The 20,507-nt window shown below is 36.9% G+C and overlaps 1 protein-coding gene across 2 annotated transcripts in view; it reads right to left on the bottom strand.

Moving 5' to 3' along the window:
• The window catches only part of BAP1 (BRCA1 associated protein 1), a 1,282,715-nt gene that overhangs the window by 1,159,764 nt on the left and 102,444 nt on the right, over positions 1-20,507 (bottom strand). For both annotated transcript variants that reach the window (XM_044078929.1, XM_044078930.1), the window contains exon 2: positions 17,032-17,061. In XM_044078929.1, coding sequence (XP_043934864.1) covers positions 17,032-17,061 — 30 coding nt within the window. The remainder of the gene's footprint in view (positions 1-17,031; positions 17,062-20,507) is intronic.

The following is a 20,507-nucleotide window of genomic DNA, read 5'->3' as shown; positions in this document are numbered from 1 at the left end:
GTCAGCCTCTACGGCATAAATTCCAGGCTCTCTTCAAACTTTTTTTTTTTTTACTCAGATGATTTTTATTTTAAATTTGCCATAAACAATAAATGAAAACTTATCATGGTTTACAATCAAGTTAGATAATTATTAACTATATACAAATTTACATTTAGCCTGACATTTTAAAACTTGCGTGATAACAAATTACACAGATATAGTTTATTTAAAGTTAAATAGTACTTGCTTCATGAGGAGGTTAGATCCATTTGCAAAGTATCAATCAAAGTTAGAACTTTTTTCCAAGGGTTTTTAGTTAAATGGTCTAGGAAACAGTCTTAATTCTTTGGTTTTTATTTCCATTAAGGCTGTCCTCTTCAATAGACATATGAAATCTTCTTTGCTAGGAGCTGTGGTAGAATTCCATCTCTTTGTTATGCATTTCCTAGCTATAGCTAGTATAGTCCAAAGTAAATGAAGGTCAGTCTTATTGGAAGAATAAGCATTATCAGTTATATTCAGTGATAGCAAAGCCTCGGTCATGACAACATTATCTGTATAAATCACCTGCAAGAAATTGTTAATACTTTCCCAAAAGGGTTTAATTTTTATACGATCGTAGAAAATGTGAGACCAATCAGCTTTATTATACTGTTGACATCTCCAGCATAACCCATCATTAGAAGGAATGATTTTTGAAACTTTATCAGGGGTTAAAAGGATCTATGAAGGAATTTCCAGGTAAATATTCTCCAATAATGAGAACAAGAAGTTAATTTTACTGAGAGAAGTAAATTACATTTATTTTCGGAGGTTAACTGAATCATGTATCCTTTAGTAATATATTGCCAATATGCTGGTTTAGGTTGTGTTTTGTAATTTTTATTAGATTATATAAATATGAAGTACCATTTTCCAATTTCTTATTATTATATAAAATTTCAAACAGTCTGGATATAAAATTTGGTGTATTTGAAAAAGAATTATTATCCTGCATAGATCCTTGGAGTACATCAATATATTCTGAAGCATTAACCATTCATGAGAATTCACTTTATAAGTTGACATCATATATTGTAAATCCCATCTCCATCTCAAAAAATCCAAGTCCCTTAGAGCTACACGCTCCAGGGACCTAAACCTCAGCACAAAAATAAACAGGACATGCTGGAGGGACAGATTCATTTCCCAGAGGCTCCCCTCACTCTGGAATAGAATCCCAATTCATGTTAGACATAGCCCCTCACTGACCCTCTTCAAGCGAAATTTGGACGCGTGGATGGGAAATCGCAAATTCACCCCTGGGATCTCTTCTGTGTCCCTGCTAGACAGAGGCACAGTAAACTAATCTTAAAAGGGTACCTTCTGTGACCTACTTTACAGAGGCACAGTAGGCTAATCTAATAGGGAGGCGGAAGCCAAATACACTCTGGCTAGGCTTATAAATGCCCTAGGGCAGATAGCCTAGTATCTACTTATGAACCTATACTCTGGAACAGACTACCTATCTATGTCAAACACAGCTCCTCATTAGCACTCTTTAAGAAAAATCTTGATGACTGGATGGGAAATAGGAAATTCACCCCAGGGGTCACTTCTGTGGCTCTGCTTGACAGGGGCACAGGAAAATAATTTTCTTGGGTGGCGAAAGCCAGGTTACCTTTTTGGCTAGGCTTATATAGGCCCTAGGGCCAATAGCCTAGTACCTACCTATGAACCATACTTGCTGATTTTTTACACAGTGTAACCAACAGATTAGGTTTTTCTGTTTCCAAGAGAGGAATATATCTCTATGAATTCTATCTGGAAAGTTTTTAGTAATGCTGAAGGGAATTAATGTTGCAAACCAAAGCTTTAAGTCCAAATTCATGTTTATAAATTTCCTAAAATAGTCAAATAAATGATTTATTAAATTTGTCCTAGTTAGTTTAGTTGTATTGTATTGATAATATATAAGGCCAGTGAGTACCATAATATATTGTCCTTGTCTAGAAAAGTAGACTTTTTAAGTAAATTATTGTCATTTATTATTATAGTTGTATGTAACAATTTCCAATTAGACATATAATTTTGACTGATCCATTCAACCACAGTTTTAAGTTAAGTTGCTCTTATATAAGATTCAATATCTGGTAAATTTATTCCTCCCGGGTCCCATTGTCTGATATGATGGGTATATGCAATTTTGTTTCTTGTAGGAAACCACAGAAATCTTAGCAATATTGATGTTATTTTTCTTAAGGTGAGTTTTCTCAGGAATTAAAGAGGCTTGTACAACATACAAAATTTTAGGAAGAAGAATCATTTTAATTAACTGTAATCTATCTTCAAAAACTATAAATAACTTATTATATTTACCCACTAGAGAGTCTATTGTAGCTATGATCCTACTATAATTAATATTCAATATATCTTGAATATTTTCAAACAAGTCGATCCCTAAGTATTTTATTGTTGAGACATGTTCTCCTATGATATGATTCTTATCTATTTGAAAATCCCTTTTTTTATTTAATAATAAGTATTTAGACTTTATTAAATCGGAGTCCTGAGATCTTATGAAATTTCTTTATCAGATTATCTAATTCAACTAATGTTTCTTTTGAATTCAATAGGGTAAGAAGTATGTTGTCAGCAAAGAGCATGATCTTGGAGTTATACTGACCAAATATATTTATTCATTTTATCTTTGGATTGTTTCATATTAATATTGCCAATAGTTCTAAAGCTAATGCAAATAAAATGGGTGACATAGGGCATCCTTGTTTAGTACCTCTCGTAACTTGTATAGCTTCTGAAGTAAACGGGTCCTAATTTAACATAGGTTAAATTGTTTTCATAAACCTTTTTAATAAATGTAATGAAGGAGATGGGAAATTTATAAGCTTGCAAGATTTTAAATTAAATAATCCCAGTTCAAGGAATTGAAAACTTTCTCAATATCTAGTCCAATTATTAAGGTTTCTATATTTTCTTTGTTTAAATAATCAATTGTCAATATTCTTTTAATGTTATCATGTGGATGTCTATTTTGAATAAACCCAGTTTGGTCATAGTTGATAATTTCATTCATATGATTTTTTATTTTTTTTTAACCAATATAGACATAAATATTTTATAATCATAGCTACGGTGGTAGCGTTGTTACCTCACAGCAAGAGGTTCTCCCGTTCGATTCTTGGCTTGGCTTGGGAGTGCCTTCTGTGTGGAGTCTGCATGTCCTCCCCGCGGTTGGGTAGCGTTCGAAAGGCATGTGTGCGTAAATGGGCGTGCCTTCGTTGAAAGTTGGGCGTCGAGCTGGCACCTCGGCGTTTCATAAAAATCTACTGCCAATCATTAGCAGACCGGAGTTCCGCTGTGGCGACCCCTTACCGGGAAAAAGCCAAAAGACAAGCAACATTTAATAATGAAATTGGCCTACATGAGCTGCATTGACCATCATCCTTGTTTTCTTTTAAAATGGGTATGATTAAGGAGTATCTCCATGAAGGAGGAATTAATGCACGAGTTTGAATTTCAATAAATGTTTTATGTAGTAATGAGGTTATATTTTTGGAGAAAAGTTTGTAAATTTCTGTGATTAAGCCATCCATTCTGGGAGATTTACTAGTTTTACTTTCTTTGATTGTATCTATGACTTTTTTGTGCGTAATGGATTTTTGTAATTCATTTTGTAAACTTTCAGGGATTTAGTTTAATATTTGAAAACACATTTTCTAAAAGGGGATGTTCTGGCAAATTATTGTTATTTTTGAAATGACACTTGAAAGCATCTATTTCCGAGACTTTCTTACCTTTTTCTTCATGTAGTATGTTAACAATAGTATTAGCTTTAGATTGCATTTTAACTTTAACAGGTAAGTTATGTAAGTGTTTTGGAGAAGTGGCATAAGATTTTTAACCTCTCCATGGCTAAATTAGTTTTGTGATTTAAGATTTAAATATATATTTTATTTAAGTCTTCTATTGTCTTCTTATTCTCTAATAAATTAGGAGATTTTTTAGATGTAAATAATGTGAGCTTCCTTTGTAGTTCCTGAAGTTCTGATTCCCATTCCTTGATTTTATTTTTTTTTACCAAGCAATCATTTTTCCATAGATATAAGCTTTTAATAAATCCCATACCATTACTAGATTCGCTTCCGAGTTGCAGTCTACATCTACAAAGAAACTGAGTTCATTCACTAACCATTGCTTAAATTATTTAATTTTTGTAATATATGAAGGAATTCTAGTAAGAGAAGCAAGTGATTTAAAATTTATTTGCACTTTTAGAACTTGAGAATTATGATCTGAGAGGGGGCAAGGAATTATTGTAAAGGAAGTAATTTTTGTTTGAAGATCCTGGGAAATATACATCTTATCAATTCTGGTTTGGTTACCATATCTATAACCTTGATGGGAGAATACCAAGGAATTACTATCTATAACATTAAAGGTATCTTTTAATTTTAAGGAGTCGGCCCATTTTTTTAGTAATTTTGCAGTAGCTGTTAGACGTGGAGATTTTTTATTAGTAGTTTCAGACATATCAGTAATACAATTAAAGGCCCCCCTATTATTAAATTACCTTTAAATATGCTTGTAATTTGATCTAAATGCTTTTTGACTGTCCCCATCCCAATACCCAGAAACCAATATAGGTTTACTAGTGTCCACAACCTGTTACTAAACTTCAGAATGACTATAGCTATAAGGCCCTCATTGTCTATATATTTATGTATTATTTCATGATTTAATAAATTGTTTCTCCATAGAATTATTACCCCCCCCCTCTTCTTTGTTTTAAAATTGGAACATGCTAAGGTCTTGAACTCACTTGGGTTCCATGTGAAATTATCACTGCTCTTGAAATGTGTTTCCTGTTAAAAAATATTTGTGATCTATTTAAGTTTAGATATCTTAGTAAGCTGGATCTTTTATTTGGACTATTTAGACCATTAATGTTTAACAATAATATAGAAAGGTCCATATCAAATTATTTTGAGGAAATATTTAAAGGTGTCATCACCTCCTTAAAAAATAAAGTATTATTGATTAGTACATAATCAATTATCTCCGTGAAGCATGTTATCACCAAGGTACTCAATAAGTATACGTCAGGCTCGGTAAAAATAATGAACAATTTAAAAACTAAAATAAATACTAAAGTTAAAATAGTTCACTCATTAATCCCTACCCACCATGGAATGAAATACATTCCTAGTCCAGCACTCTAACTTCCTTTTCCCATTCCTTCAGCTCCATATATACTGTAAATAAATCACTCTAACTTCCTTTTCCCATTCCTTGAGCTCCATATATACTGTAAATAAATCACTCTAACTTCCTTTTCCCATTCCTTGAGCTCCATATATACTGTAAATAAATCACTCTAACTTCCTTTTCCCATTCCTTGAGCTCCATATATACTGTAAATAAATCACTCTAACTTCCTTTTCCCATTCCTTCAGCTCCATATATACTGTAAATAAATCACTCTAACTTCCTTTTCCCATTCCTTGAGCTCCATATATACTGTAAATAAATCACTCTAACTTCCTTTACCCGTTCCTTGAGCTCCATATACTGTAAATAATCAAGAAGTCTAATAAACTATTATTGTGATTTAAAAACATTTGGTTGTAGAAGGCATTGTTCAATATGAATTAACTACTATATCATTACCATCTAAACATAGAAAACAAATGCAGTTGAATTATACTAATTATTAACGTATTCAGCTCATTGTATCAACATAACTTTCCATATTGGACATGAATTCATTTGTTTAAACACACAGACACTTTAATCCTTAATCACAAGGCTTGCAAGCAATAACATAAATTAAAAAATAATATCACATCTTATAATACATAAACATATGCTTTCAAGAACTGTTCATCAGATTTAAGAGGGACTGTATAATTACCTTATAATCTGAATATAGGCTTAATCTTATTATATTTCAGCTAATAGTTATAGTAATATTTTAGAAAGGCAGTCAAAAAATGCATACGTTTAAATTATCTAAGTGGTGTAAAGCATAGTAGTTTCTATGAATGTGTTGATCAGGTACTTGTATCATTTTAGTTGCTTGGTTTACTTTAATACTAGTTTTGTTAAAATATGGTTCAAACAAGAATCAGATTTAATTTTAGATTCTCTTGTACAGGGTATAACTAGATAAGGGAAATCTAGCTTGTTTCCTAAAGTGTGTTGTGAACGTGCTTCTGTAGGGTACGAGTATACCAACAGCCAATCAAAACCTTATCTACTCGTTGTTATGACAACATTAAACTACTCTGCAATTGTAAAGATAGGAGAAAACGTTTTCCCTAGCTCGTGCAAACTGCAGTCTAAATAGACTTTTATAAAACTTCACGAGCACTTATTTCCTGCTCAAACAACTGCCGTGAAAACGGGAGAGAGAGAGAGAAAGAAGAAAAAAAAAACAAAAAACGGCTCAAAACACTGAGTTTCCCTCGGAAGGAGCACACCACTCCTGACCCAAAGACACCAGGGTCAGCTCACATCGTGTCCATTGTATCTTTAACCCCACTCTCTGCATACTATCTGACCTCATACATCACCAATTCACTTGACCGACAGTGCTTCTCCAATCTGACCCGACACAACTGTACATCAGTTCCACATAATCTGCAACTACAACCAACAAAAACCGCACCATTATCAATTCAGAAAGCAAAGTAGTACATCACCAGAATTACAACAGTTCTCAGCCTCTATTCCACACAGAAATCCCACCAATTATCCCCAAGTAGAGATCGCCAGATACTTCAACAAACCCTGCCAGAAAATCACTCCACTGTCAGCCAACTTCCCGAAACAGGAACAATCGTCAAGCCATTCCAAGTAACAACTATTTCAATAATGCAGCCATCTAAGAAACCCAAACCCTACTTTCAGTAACAATTTTTTCCTCTAGCTGCAACAATAATCCCAGTCCTTGCAGCAAGCACACAATGACAGACAGGACAAGATTTCAAATAGGGCATAACCCTGGTGTACAACCTTTCTTCGTCAGTGCATCTGAAGCAAGACGCAAAAAAAAATCTTTTTCACCATAATACAAACAGCGATGATTACTGCAATATTTTCCAGAAGCATGCACATTGTTTAAGGTCATTGCGAATACCCCAGCTAATTATCAATGACTGCAATGTATATATTATGCAATAGGCTGTGGGCAGTATAACAAAGGTCAAAATAAATAGGTATGCAGTAATTGTCATTTATGCCAGGGAAGGAAGTTGATGTTTTAATACTGTAATGAATATAAATTAATGTGTAGTCTGTGTGTATTTGCAGTTCGTTAGATCACCTCTTCCATACATTACTCTAATGCATCGTCCAAAGGCAGGACATTCACTTTCGCTTAATTCAAATAATTCTATACTGTTCCCAATCACAGTATGTTAGTTACTAATCGATCTAACATTTTAACATGGAATGAAATTTAGGTAGCATATTTAAAATGTAAAAACAAAAATAGAGAAAAAAAAAATAACCATTTTATATACACCTAGACTGACGATCACACACCAGTTTGGAACAATCAAAGCCAATCAGATAAAGCATATATATATTTACTCTACCATTACTAAATGATAAGCAAGGTAAACTCCAGATTTATATTATAAACAATTTACTACATGTAATAACTGCAACTCGAAACGAGTCTTTCTTAACATCCTCATTCACATCAGCAATGAGGAAATACCTTTGTTACTTTAATTTTAACTGACCGATCTCAATAGCGTTTCTCCATTTAAAAATGGGAACATTTCGTAGCTACGAGGAACATTTCATTAATATAGTCTAAAAAGGCTATAAGTGCTACTGTATGAGACTCAGACTAAACATAACATTTTAATAAAAAGGAAAATTATTTAAATAATAGACATGACACTAGTAGGCTGAAAAACAGTTATAAAACATAATTTAACTTTGATATCACTAGATTAAATAAACAGCTATATTAAGTAGTAGAAATTTTAACATTTATTTATTAAAGCAAAGAGAAGAGAAAATAGGATGATAAGACATGTATAAATAGTTATAGGAATCATACCTTTTCTTGTATATATATGTTGTGAATAAATGCATGAGATTAAAGGTATTAGTACATAGCGAGACCATTTAGATGCTTTTAATAGTTAGGTTGCAGTTGACACTTTGACAAATTTCATAGAGGTTGGTACTCTGGATTCAGTTTTCCATTTCTTTTTTTTTTTTGACATCAGTCCAGCCATTTTTGTCAGTGGTTCTCTTCAGGGATGGGGATGCCCATTCCATATCTTCAGAAATGGTTATAATGTTATTGTTTTGAATGAAATGCACAGCTTGTTCCAGAGTGTTGAAGGTTCTCATCTCACTTAGGTGCATTATTTTAATTTTTGCAGGAAAGGCTATTTGAGTTTAATATTATTCTGTTTTAGAGTTTTTATTAGAGGCCATACCTTTTTTCTCTGTTCCAGCACTTTAGTGGAGTAGTCATTGTCAAATCTTATTGTGTTCTGGTTATATTTCATAGGACTTTTCCTCCAAGCTGTTTTTATCACCAGTTCTTTGTCCATAAAAGATAAGAATTTTACTATAATTGATCTTGGTGGTATGATGGATGTTGATGAAGTTGTTGCTGAAGTTCTATTCCCCAGAGCACGATGGACCCTTTCTATTCCAAAGGAAAATCCTTCTTTAAGATTTAGAACCTCTGGTATCCAAGAGTTTAGGAAAGATACAGTGTCCTCTCCTTCTGTTTTCTCAGGTAAACCAAAAATCCTGATATTTGACCTTCTCTCTCTATTTTCAAGATCATCAAGTTTGTTAGATAACCAAGTATTTTGCTTCAAGAGAAACTCTGTTTGTGTTTCCTCCTCTTTGAGCCTTTGATCAATGTCAGTCAAAGAAGTTTCAATGTTTGTTAACTTTGACTGGTGTTGCTGAATTATTTCTTTGAAGACTTATGTTTGCTTCTGTGAGTTCTCTTCTAGGTTCCTTAGATTAATCTTAAAATCATCCATTTTTGTTGATAATTCTTGTAATGTCGTAGTCAACAGTTGTAGTTCCTTTTTTAGTGTCAAGTCAGCATGAGAATTCTTTAGGTTGCTCATCTCTTCACATGCTGTGTATACACTTCTAAGTAATTTGACAGGAAATTTCTTTTAGAAATCCACCAAATTTTGTATTTAGTTGCTTTAGACTATTAACTAAATATCTGTAGTAGTTTTGTTAGTAATAGTTAATTTAATTTCCTGAATTTAGTACTAATCTATGGAGCTCCTAAAAATGCTGCTTTTCAGTTAGCCATTCAGGCTCCGCCCCCACTCTCTTCAAACTTGAGTCAACAGAAGGATATAGGGAAAGACATCCATTTTGTTTACACCCATAAGGAGAGTGAGGCGCCCTGTAGCACAGTGTAGATTCTTTTGTTTGCATCTCTTCTTTCTGGGATTATTCAGGTCTCATCCCAGTGTGAAGAGGAACAGAGTCTGGATACCATCTACCTGTTCCTGCAGTAGCTTTCCTCCCTAGTGCCCTCTGGGACAAAGATGATGGGGACAAAATTTTTTGATCAGGGAGCATCCAAGGGTGGAGCTAATATTGGTGCTGTATGCCTGGAAACATCTGCCAAACTCTGTAATCAATGCTAACGGTCTCGGTACCAAGGGGACCTGTGATCGAGAAGACACTGGCGACAAAAGGGACTGAAGCCAAATCGGTCTGGTCAAGTCTCAATGCTGAAGTAGATTTCAACACCAAAAATAATTTCAGTGCAAATGACCATCACTGACAATGGTACTGACAGCAGTGCAGCAGACACTGGTGTCAACTCACCAGCAGTAAAAGTACATGTGACTTTCACTACTGGGAAACTCTGCACCGAGGCCACTGGAGTGGACATACATGACTTGACAGAAGACAGAATCAGACTTTGCGTCATAGTAGAATTCGGCAGCAGAGTCATAGTCTTCAAAACTCCTGGAGCCAGGAACTAGCCTGGGGAAGAAGCAAGAAGTAGAGGGAGGGGGACCTTCTCTTGCCATCATGGATACAGTGGTGGAAGCCAGGACACCGAACTGTATTTGTGCCTTGAATAGTTCCCCCTTCATCTTGTTCCAGTCAACATTCAAAAATGAATCATGGAGGGAACTACAGAAATGTATAGACATAGCAGAGGGAGGCTTTAGATTATAAATATTAAGATAACTCAACTTCTGAGGAAAACTGTTTATCTTCAATCTATGACGAGGGTCCTGCATTACCATAAATAATTTCCAGTGGAGAAACATCTGGGGAAAAAAGGCAGCAAAAGTAGCACCCTCCTGGGCCAGCCCTCTCTTCAGGATGTGAAGCATCTAAATGGTGAGGCTTTAGGTACAGGAAAAGTAGATGAATTATAAAAACACCGTCATCAGCTTTCCTTTCCTCTTCGCTTTCTTGCCATTAAAGGTGAAAGAGTCAGTATAGAACAGCTGTTTCAAAATGACCCTATTCTCTTCTCCAGTTGACATTCACAAAACAAACTTCTCAAAAATATCACTTTTAGCATTGAAGTACTCTGCATCCAAAAACAGGACAAACCGTCAGAAGGAATTTTATGATCACGTTTAGTACATCTACAAAACCCATAGGTTTTTTCTTTTCTTCAACGAAAAGCACTAAAAAAAAAAAAGCTTCGAAACACCAAAAGAATATAGCCAAACCTTTAAACACAGCTGGCAAGCTCAGAAAAGCAACAAATGAAGAAGTAGTCAAAATGTGAGATGAAAGAGAAAATTCCTTTAATCCATTTAATACATCGGTCCTGGTACCTCGGCAATTCGCCTTCCGTCTTCCATACAGTTCAGTTTTAAGTAGTTTATAAGAGTATGTAAAGAACATGTATTGCTTTATACAAAGTGCTCTGTTGATTGTATTTGAAGGGTATTTGAAGTGCAAGTATTAATAGGGTTAATGACACTATGAAATAATTAATGAGCATATAAAAAGAGAATGTGTTCACTTGGTTATTTGTTCCACTGAAGGCGAATTGCCGAGGTACCAGGACGGATGTATTAAATGGATTAAAGGAATTTTCTCTTTCATCTCACCTTTTGACTACTTCTTCATTTGCTGTTTTTTGCTATGGAGAGATCTAATTCTGAAGGAGGTCGAATTGGTGAGAATTTCTCATTTGCTGAACTGTTGAAGGAGAGTGAGCGTTAAGTGTGCTGCCTCTGATTTGTGGTCTATGAATGTCAATGATTCGTATTTGGAAGACTTTGTCCGTTTGGAACGGCTAATGTCTAAAGAAATGACCATTTTTTATGACTCAAAATTATTAGAAAAATATGTAGCCCTAAGTATTACCCCTAGGGGTTTACGTATAGATATACTACCGGCTGGTGGTTTTAATGAGGACGAAAATGACCTGTTACTGGAGTGGAGGTAGGCGGCACAGGAGTGCTGTTTGAACTGGTTAAAAATTCTTATTAAAAGAAATCAAAGGGCCATTGAGAATCTGCATAAAAAATAACTGATTTACAGCAGGAACTTACTAGCAGGACTTCATCCGCTGTTTTTCAATTGAATTTTAAAAATATCAATGAAAAGATAGCAAAGGTAGAGAACGATGTCATGGCTCGGAAGAAATCCAAACTCAATTGGGACATTAAAGACTATGAAAAGAATGAAGTTTACAATTGGCCACGGAGGGGATGCCGTTTCTACCAGAAGTACAAAAGACGCTCAACCGGAAGTGAGGAGGTGTCGTCATGTTCATCAGTTGAGACTGGTGTGAGTCGCAAAAGTGTTTCTTTCGAAAATATTGCAATGGAAGGTCCAGATGGAGCTGTGGGGAGTCGGAGAGGTGAGCAGAGTAATCGGAAGCCTTATTCTAAAGTGCAAACTAGATCTGGAAGGAACCAGGGTAAGGCGACTCACACTTCCACTTCGTTGCCTAATTCGAAAAACTAGAAGTAAATTCTGTTTGTTCCTCAGAATGACCGGCATTATTTAACTGTAGTCGTTCTGTTGATGCCTATTTGGACTCTGAGACTATTTTGGATAATGTTACTATGACTGGTTTTGAAAATGTTGCTGATGGTGTCTCTGCTAGTAATGTTGATTTAGTTTGTAACAATTTAAATGTAGTTAAACTTTCTGGACTGTGTCTGTCTGAAGACATGCTTAGAGTTTTGTTAAAAGGCACTAAGTTTGTACCTACTAAGTTACCTTTGCTTGCGGACGTATTAGTGGATGTTAAAAAATTAGTCCGCAAATTGAATTCAAAGGTATTTTTTTCTGAACGTCAGAATTATTTTCAAACTGAAAGTAATACTTCACCACACGATGAGCTATTGAATTTGAGTATATATGATTATGACGATTTGGTGTACGATGGATGTGAAGATAAAAATGACGAGTCAGATTTTTCTGAAGATGTTAACCCTTGTGTGGATGAAAGTTTTGGGGGGGTTATGGGCTCAATGATGTCCCTTGTTTTTCAGGTGATAGTACCTTTATTCCTCCTAAATGTTCGCTGGCTATAAATGCATTTGAATATGTTGCATATTCTAGCATTGAAAAAGCACACAAAGAGTTTTGTAGACAAAATAAGTCATTTAACTTAAATAAATGTGAATGGGTGGCTTTAAAGGAGTTGGGAACAAAACTAGATAATTATTAAACCAGCTGACAAAGGGAGTAATTGGGTAGTGATGGATATTGATAAATATGAATGTATTGTTAACACTTTGTTGGGAGAGGACACATATGTTAAGTTGAATAACAACCCTTTGAAACGTTATTCTGAAGAGCTTAGTGAACTATTAGAAAAAGGAGAAAGGTTAGGTTTTCTTACTAGTAAGGACATTAAAAAGTTAACGGTCAAGGAACCTCGTCATCCATACATTTACATTATTCCTAAAATTCACAAAAATATGATGAATCCGCCAGGAAGGCCCATCATTTCTGGCATAGGCTCTTAAGTAGAAAGCTTGAATAAATTTTTGGATTTTCATTTCAAAAATTATCTCCCTAAAGTTTGTTCCCATGTAAGAAATACTCACGATGTATGTCAAGCATTGTGTGGGGTAGAGTGGAAAGAGGACTATTACTGGATGACAGTTGATGTTTCATCCTTATATACTAACATCAATAAGAGATGGGGTTTAGAGGCCATGCAGAAGATGATGGGTGAAGGACCACATACTATGTTCTTGTTATGTTTACTGGAGTTTAGTTTGACACATAATTATTTTATGTGGAAGAAAGATATATTTCTACAAGTTAAGGGGACTGCTATGGGTGCAGCTTTTGCACCCACATATGCAATAATATACATGGGTGAATTTGAAAAAGAATTCATGTTTCAAAGTAATTTTTTTGTGAATAATGTTGTCTTTTATAGACGTTACATTGATGATCTTATTTTTGTTTGTAGGGGTGAGGTGTCCTTGTTGGAGCAATTCATGAAACATCTGATTGACAACACACATGGGTTAAGATTTTTTACACAAAGTTCTTTGTGCAATATATCATTTTTGGATGTAGAATTTTATGTAGGGAAGGATAATTTGAACATAAACCCTTTAGGAATCCAACAGCGGTGAACAACTTTTTGCATGCAAGCAGTATGCATCCACCCTATTTGATTAAGGCATTACCTGAATTGGAATTTAAGAGAATTTTAAGAAATACCTTGGACCCAGACTTATGGGAAGAAGCTTGTGATGAAATCTCTACCAGACTTACATCTAGAGGGTATGAAAGTACTGCACTTTTAGGTATTAAGTATAGGTTATGTAGAATCAAAACCTCAGGAAGGGGTGTGTATCATAGTGACCGTTGTCATTCGTTGGTCGCATCTACACAAGAAAATATATTTTTTGTGTCCAGATTTTCTGATTTTTCAACTGTGGTTGAAAAAATTCTTAAAGAATTGTGGCATGTTGTGTGTGATGACCTAAATGTTGGTCATCTATTTCCTAGGCACATCACATTTTCATACAGTAGGTACTATAACTTAAAAGAATTGTTGAACAGAAAACTGGAACATTCTATTGATGTGAATGTTGGCATGCATTGTTGTGGCCGGCATTTGATTTGTGATAGGGCAAAAAATATGCATGGGATGAAAATAAATGGTAAGAAATATTTAGCATTTGAGAAGTTTGATTGTTTGTCATCTGGGGTGGTATATATTTTGGGCTGTGATTGCATCACGCCTTTATGGTATATCGGACAGACCACTAGGAAGGTTAAAGTGCGTATTTTAGAGCATTTAGGGGACATTAGGAGGGGAAACATGGAAAGCCAGTAGCCTCTCATTTCATTAATACACATAATGGTAATATAGAGGGTTTTTCATTTAGTGTATTGGCAAGACCCCATTTTTCTGCAGGAAATTTTAAAACTGCATTAAGCAGGTTAGAATACAGAATGATCCTAGGGTATCATACATTATATCCTAGAGGAATGAATTTAGAGAGTGGGTTTACAGTATAAAATACAGTAGTGGTGAAATATTTTGAGTCATAATGAAATTTGAATGTATTTATATTTATATGTATTTAAATGCTTTATGCATTTATTTATTTATTGTTATGTATAATTTAATATTTAGTGAAATCAATGTTATATAATGTGTTAAATAATTTATGAAATTTAAATTTAAATGAATTAATATGTATTTAGCATAATTTTGTACAGTCTTCCATACAGTTCAGTTTTAAGTAGTTTATAACAGTATGTAAAGAACATGTACTGCTTTATACAAAGTGCTCTGTTGATTGTATTTGAAGGGTATTTGAAGTGTAAGTATTAATAGGGTTAATGACACAATGAAATAATTAATGGATTAATTGATGAGCATATAAAAAGAGAATGTGTTCACTTGGTTATTTGTTCCACTGAAGGCGAATTGCCGAGGTACCAGGACGGATGTATTAAATGGATTACAGGAATTTTCTCTTTCATCTCACCTTTTGACTACTTCTTCATTTGGTGTTTTTTGAATATTGTGTTGTGGCCTTTGCTGTTTTTTGCTAAGGTCAGAAAAGCCACAGTAAAAAACACACAGGTAGCACAATGCAACAGCAACACAGCACGAAAGAAACTAAAAACAGTCGTTTTACGGCATAGAGGGGATAAAACCCTGACTCAGACCTAGGTGCCCCCGATTCAATTAGCAGCTCAGGTGACTGAAGGAGCCAGCAGAAAGGGTGGGGGTGTCCATCCTGGGGGGTGGTACATGGCCATCTCTTGGAGACTATCTTCAGTGAAGGCAAAGGGCATCGTTAGAGGAGGTGTGATCAAAATGGTGGGAAGTGGGCCAGGCTGAGCTGCTGCTGGGAAGGTGGGGCAAAATTGCCACTTACTAAAACTACACTCCCACCCTAGATCATACCACTTTACCACAAGGGAGGGGGAGAAAACAGGTACGTCATATAGACCTCCAACCCAGGAGGGATGCTCAGACATGCACAGCCTCCGTTTGCCTAAGGATCAGTGACTGGCCACAGCAATAGTGGAATAATTCCGGGGAGGCGGCCAAGAAGTTAGCTGGTAGACCCAGTAAGGATAGGACATGGGCAGAGACAGAACTCTCCCAAAAAAGAAAAAAAAATCAGATCTTAGCATTCAAACATACATGAATAAACTCAAAACTCGCCACCCAAAAGCTTCCAAATCACTATAAACAAGTCTAGGAGCACCTCTCGATGCTTAATCTGGAGAGAAACGGATGTGGAGCATTCTGGCAGCTATTGGAGGAGTTCTGAGACTGTGAAAGTGTTTCAAAATTGCAGAGTGACTGCTGCCTGTGGTTACCAATTCTACTGTAGAATAAACAGACTGTATCATTTAAGACTTCCAGTATGGAGACTTCTTACTATCCTAACTACAGGTACAGATCAACACATGGGAAAAGTCTAGCACTGTCTATGTAGGTCTCCAAAAGATACAGACAGCAAGACTTTTTCTTCTTTCGGCTTTTCCCAGTTAGGGGTCGCCACAGCGGATAATCTGTCCGCTCATGATTGGCAGTGGAGTTTTATGGTGTCGAGTTGCCAGCCCGGCGCCCGACCTTCCACAGAAGGCACACACACACACACACACACACACACACACACACACACACACACACACACACACACACACACACACACACACACACACACACACATCTAGGGCCAATTTAGAGTGTCCAATCCACCTACTGCATGTCTTTGGGATGTGGGAGGAAACCGGAGCACCCGGAGGAAATCCACGTGACCACAGGGAGGACATGCAGACTCCACACAGAAGGCACCCCAGCCGAGAATCATACCGGAGAACCTCTTGCTGTGAGGTGGCAATGCTAACCGCTGCACCACAGTGGCCGCCCATACAGACAGCAAGACTAAGAATCACTATACAGACAGCAAGACTAAGAATCACTATTACAGGATACCACAAAAAAATTAAACAGTCCTTCACTCAGAAATACCACTGCAATCTTCCGATCTTGGTAAAGGAAGACTCTTGTCAGCATTTATCAGATGCCTAAAGAAGCACTACAACTTTGGAAAAATTACAAATCACCTAGCTCATTTGGTAAGGGAAGACTCTTGTCAAGATTTATCAGATGCCTAAGAAGCACTACAGTTTTGGAAAACCTAAAGGACTATGTAGCTGTTATAACACAAAACGATACTGTCTGCCTTCCAGTATTATAAATGCTAAAATTAGGTTAAACATACAGAGAGTGAAGTACCCACCTACCTCACCACTAGGTGATGAGACAGATGCTACAATTCAATGATCCAGGAAACCAAAGTCACCATGAGGCATGTGTACACACTGGAAAAGTAAAAACAGGACACCCAAATCACTATACAATTTATACATTTCATCTACAAAAATGTCAATAGTGCTGGATTTTTTGTACGATAAATACATCAAAAGTGTGACTCCTGCCTCTGCAACAACAAAATGGATGTGATGCAGTAACTCACTGAAAAATAACAGCGTCAAACGAGCAACAATGAAAAAAGTATCCGTGAATAAAATGTTTTTACTTACCAAAGTCTTCAACAAGAAGAGTGAAAAGCCCTGCAAAACAGAACATCGGATCAGAACTTAATCTTCTATTTCTGTTAATTCCAGACTTCACATTATCATCTCGACTATCAATATAATATTATATACATTAAAATATTTAATACAGAAATATCTGCTTTGCACCCCCCTCACCATCCAGACTTTGAAGACACAGACAGTGAAAATTCTACTGGCAGAACGGTGCATTCTTAACCTCATCAGTCCTATGAATATCAAGCTGTTGAACATTGAATAAAAACAGATCTTCAGAATCAAGGACATTGGGATTTCTACCCTAAATTAAGACCAAGCACGGACAGTTATGTTGGAATCGGTTATGAAATCCCAAAACTACTACACTATTCTATGATGGTTTCATCTGCACCTGTGAGTCTCACAAGGGATAAATGGCTAGGCTTAAAATGGCTCGCAAGGGCAGTTAGCTTAGTATGAACCTATGAACCTAAGAACTTAAAACTCTGATGAAAAAAAGAAGTTATGCACTCACCATAACGTTCCATCTGAGTAGTTCTACTTCATTTGTCTTCAACCTGTGGGTTCCGGATCCGTATCAGATCCTAGTCGGCAAATTCACTAGCGTCTGCTCAGAGCTTCTCCCCTTACCCATAATACACCTCACTACCTTCCAACCCCCAGATCGAGTTTGCTAACCCTTATACTGAGAACCCAACCTGAAGAATACTTTATGACCTAAAACTGCAGCCAACAGGCTGTTCATATGATAAGGTCAGGGGGAATGAGGGAGGGAGTGATGGTTGAAGACAAATGAAGCAGAACTACTCAGATGGAAAGTTATGGTGAGTACATAACTTCTTTATCTGAAGTAGTTTACTTCATTTAGTCTTCAACCTGTGGGACAGAGTCCCCAGCTACTAAACTCCTAGGTGGCCCTCATGGAAGGATATTCTGGAGCACGGCGGAACCAAAGGATGCTCTCCTTCTAGAAGTCAAATCCAACTTGTAGTGAGAAATAAAGGTATGAGATGAGGACCAAGTAGCTGCAGAACAAATATCATCTAATGAGACTCTAGACCAAAAGGCCACAGAAGTAGCCATCGACCTAGTGGAATGAGCTTTCACCTGACCCAGAGGAGACACCTTTATCCTTACAGACCTGAAGGATGCACAAGGAAATCCATCTAGCAATAGTGACCTTGGAGATAGGTTTACCCAAAAAGGGTTTAGAAAGGGACACAAACAATTGATCAGATTTACAAAAGTTTTTAGTCCTGTGTAAATAAAATCGTAACTTTCTATGAACATGCAACAAGTGGAGTTTGTATTCCATTTTGTTAGCAAAGTTTGGGAAGAAAACAGGTAAATTAATGGTCTGATTGATGTTAACTTGTGATACAACCTTAGGAAGAAAAGACGGATTGGTCCGAAGGGAAACCCTACTTTATGGAAACTCATACATGGAACTTTAATGGACAAAGCTTGCAGTTCTGAAACCCTTTTAACAGAGGTGATAGCTACTAGGAATGCTGTCTTCCAAGATAAGAACTTAAAATCTGTGGTTGCAGCAGGTTCAAAAGGAGGAGCGACCAAAGCTTGAAGAAAGTACAGTTGTGTACACTTACCATAAATGTAGATGTTCGAGTGTATTCACTGTTGTAGTCCTCACATATGGGTTATCCGGCTCCCGATAGCCCTCAGTCAGTACGAATACCAAAGTCCTTAGTATACGACGTTGACTGCCGTCGGTTGTAAAACTCATGTCAGAACGTCAGGTATAAAGGGAGGCAGCCGACGCCATTTCCTCAGTTTTTCTTGCCTTAACTGTCAGGAGCCCCCAAAAGAAGGCTAACCCAGGAAGGCAGCACCCTGGACACGTCATACAAACAATAAAAAAGTATATAGTCTGTGCCTTAGGAAAAAAGGGGGAATGGAGGGTGGGAAACCAGGACTGCAACAGTGAATACACTCGAACATCTACATTTATGGTAAGTGTACACAACTGTACTACGTTCTTAGTGTTTCACTGTTGCAGTCCACACATACGGGTCGATTCCCAAAGCCCAGGAAAAAGACAAAGGGTGGGAGGAAGGATCACAGATTAAGGGTTGGTAAGAAGGCCCTGCAAAACCGTAGAGGCAAAACCAGCCCTGGATTTAGAAAACAAAGATAGACTGTAATACTTTGTGACAGTATGGACAGAAGACCAAGTAGCTGCTTCTAGAATGTCCTTAGTAGGCACACCTCTCAGAAAGGCTGCAGAGGTAGAGGCTGCTCTAGTAGAATGGGTTCTAATACCCTGAGGGGGAACCTTCCCATGCTGCAGGAACAAAAGTGAATACAATGAGCAATCCATTCGGAGATGGCTTGTTTTGAAATAGCTTTACTCTGAGCCCCAGGAGCAAAACTAACCAATAACTGTTCAGATTTTCGAAAGGATTTAGTCCTGTCTAAGTAAAATCTCAGCTGTCTATGCACCTCAAGAGAGTGCAGAATCCTTTTCCTTTTATTTTGGGGATTGCTGAAAAATGTAGGCAGGTGAAAAGACTGGTTAAGGGTTAAACTGGAAACTACCTTAGGCATGAAGGAGAGATTAGTTCTCAGAGAAACCCGATCGGAGTGAAAAATAATGAAAGGTTCTACTGCCATTAAGGCTTGCAGCTCAGATACCCTTCTAGTTGAAGCAATAGCTAAAAGGAAAGCAGTTTTCCAGGACAGACACTTCAAATCTGCAAAGGCAGCTGGTTCAAAGGGAGGCAGAGTAAGTTTTTCCAGGACAAAATTAAGATCCCAAGCAGGAGGAGGAGCTCTTCTGGGAGGTCCAAGATTACTAGCTCCCCTCAGGAACTGTTTCATCAAGGGGTGAGAAAAAATGGGTTACTCAAAAGAACAATGAGCCGACATTGCTGAAGCATGAATTTTGATTGAAGAAAAGGAAAGTCCACCATTAAGCAGTCCTGCTAGGTAGTCAAGAAGGAGTGCAAGAGAAGGATGAGAAGAGTCTTCTCCTTTAGCCAGCATCCATGAGCAAAATCTCTTCCATTTATCTGCATAGGATTTTCTGGTGCTTGGCCTCCTGGCCTCATGAAGAACTTCAACCACCTGTTGGGAAACATTTAAAGTATTAGCCAGGCAGTTAAATGCAGAGTTTGAAGAAGAGGATGAAGGAACTTTCCTCCTCCCTGAACCAACAGGTCTGGTACCAGGGGAAGATGCCAAGGCTGAGCCTGTGAAAGGTTGCAAAGGAGGGGATACCAATGCTGCCTGGGCCAATCTGGAGCTATCAGAATAGCCTTTGGTTTTTCATCCCGTATCTTTAGCAGCACTCTTGGAGGAAGAGGCAGAGGAGGGAATGTATAAACAGTGAGATGTGTCCATGGGAAGGGCAACGCATCCACCCTCCAATCTTTGTTGTGAAACTCCCTGGTGCAGAAGGTTGGAAGGAGATGATTGGTGTGAGAGGAGAAAAGATCCACTTGTGG

Source organism: Protopterus annectens, chromosome 7.part1 (genome assembly GCF_019279795.1).
Source record: "Protopterus annectens isolate FY-2018-M chromosome 7.part1, PAN1.0, whole genome shotgun sequence".
NCBI lineage: Eukaryota > Metazoa > Chordata > Ceratodontiformes > Protopteridae > Protopterus > Protopterus annectens.
Note: the sequence above shows the minus strand (reverse complement) of the source record. Positions and strands in the feature narration are given on the sequence as shown.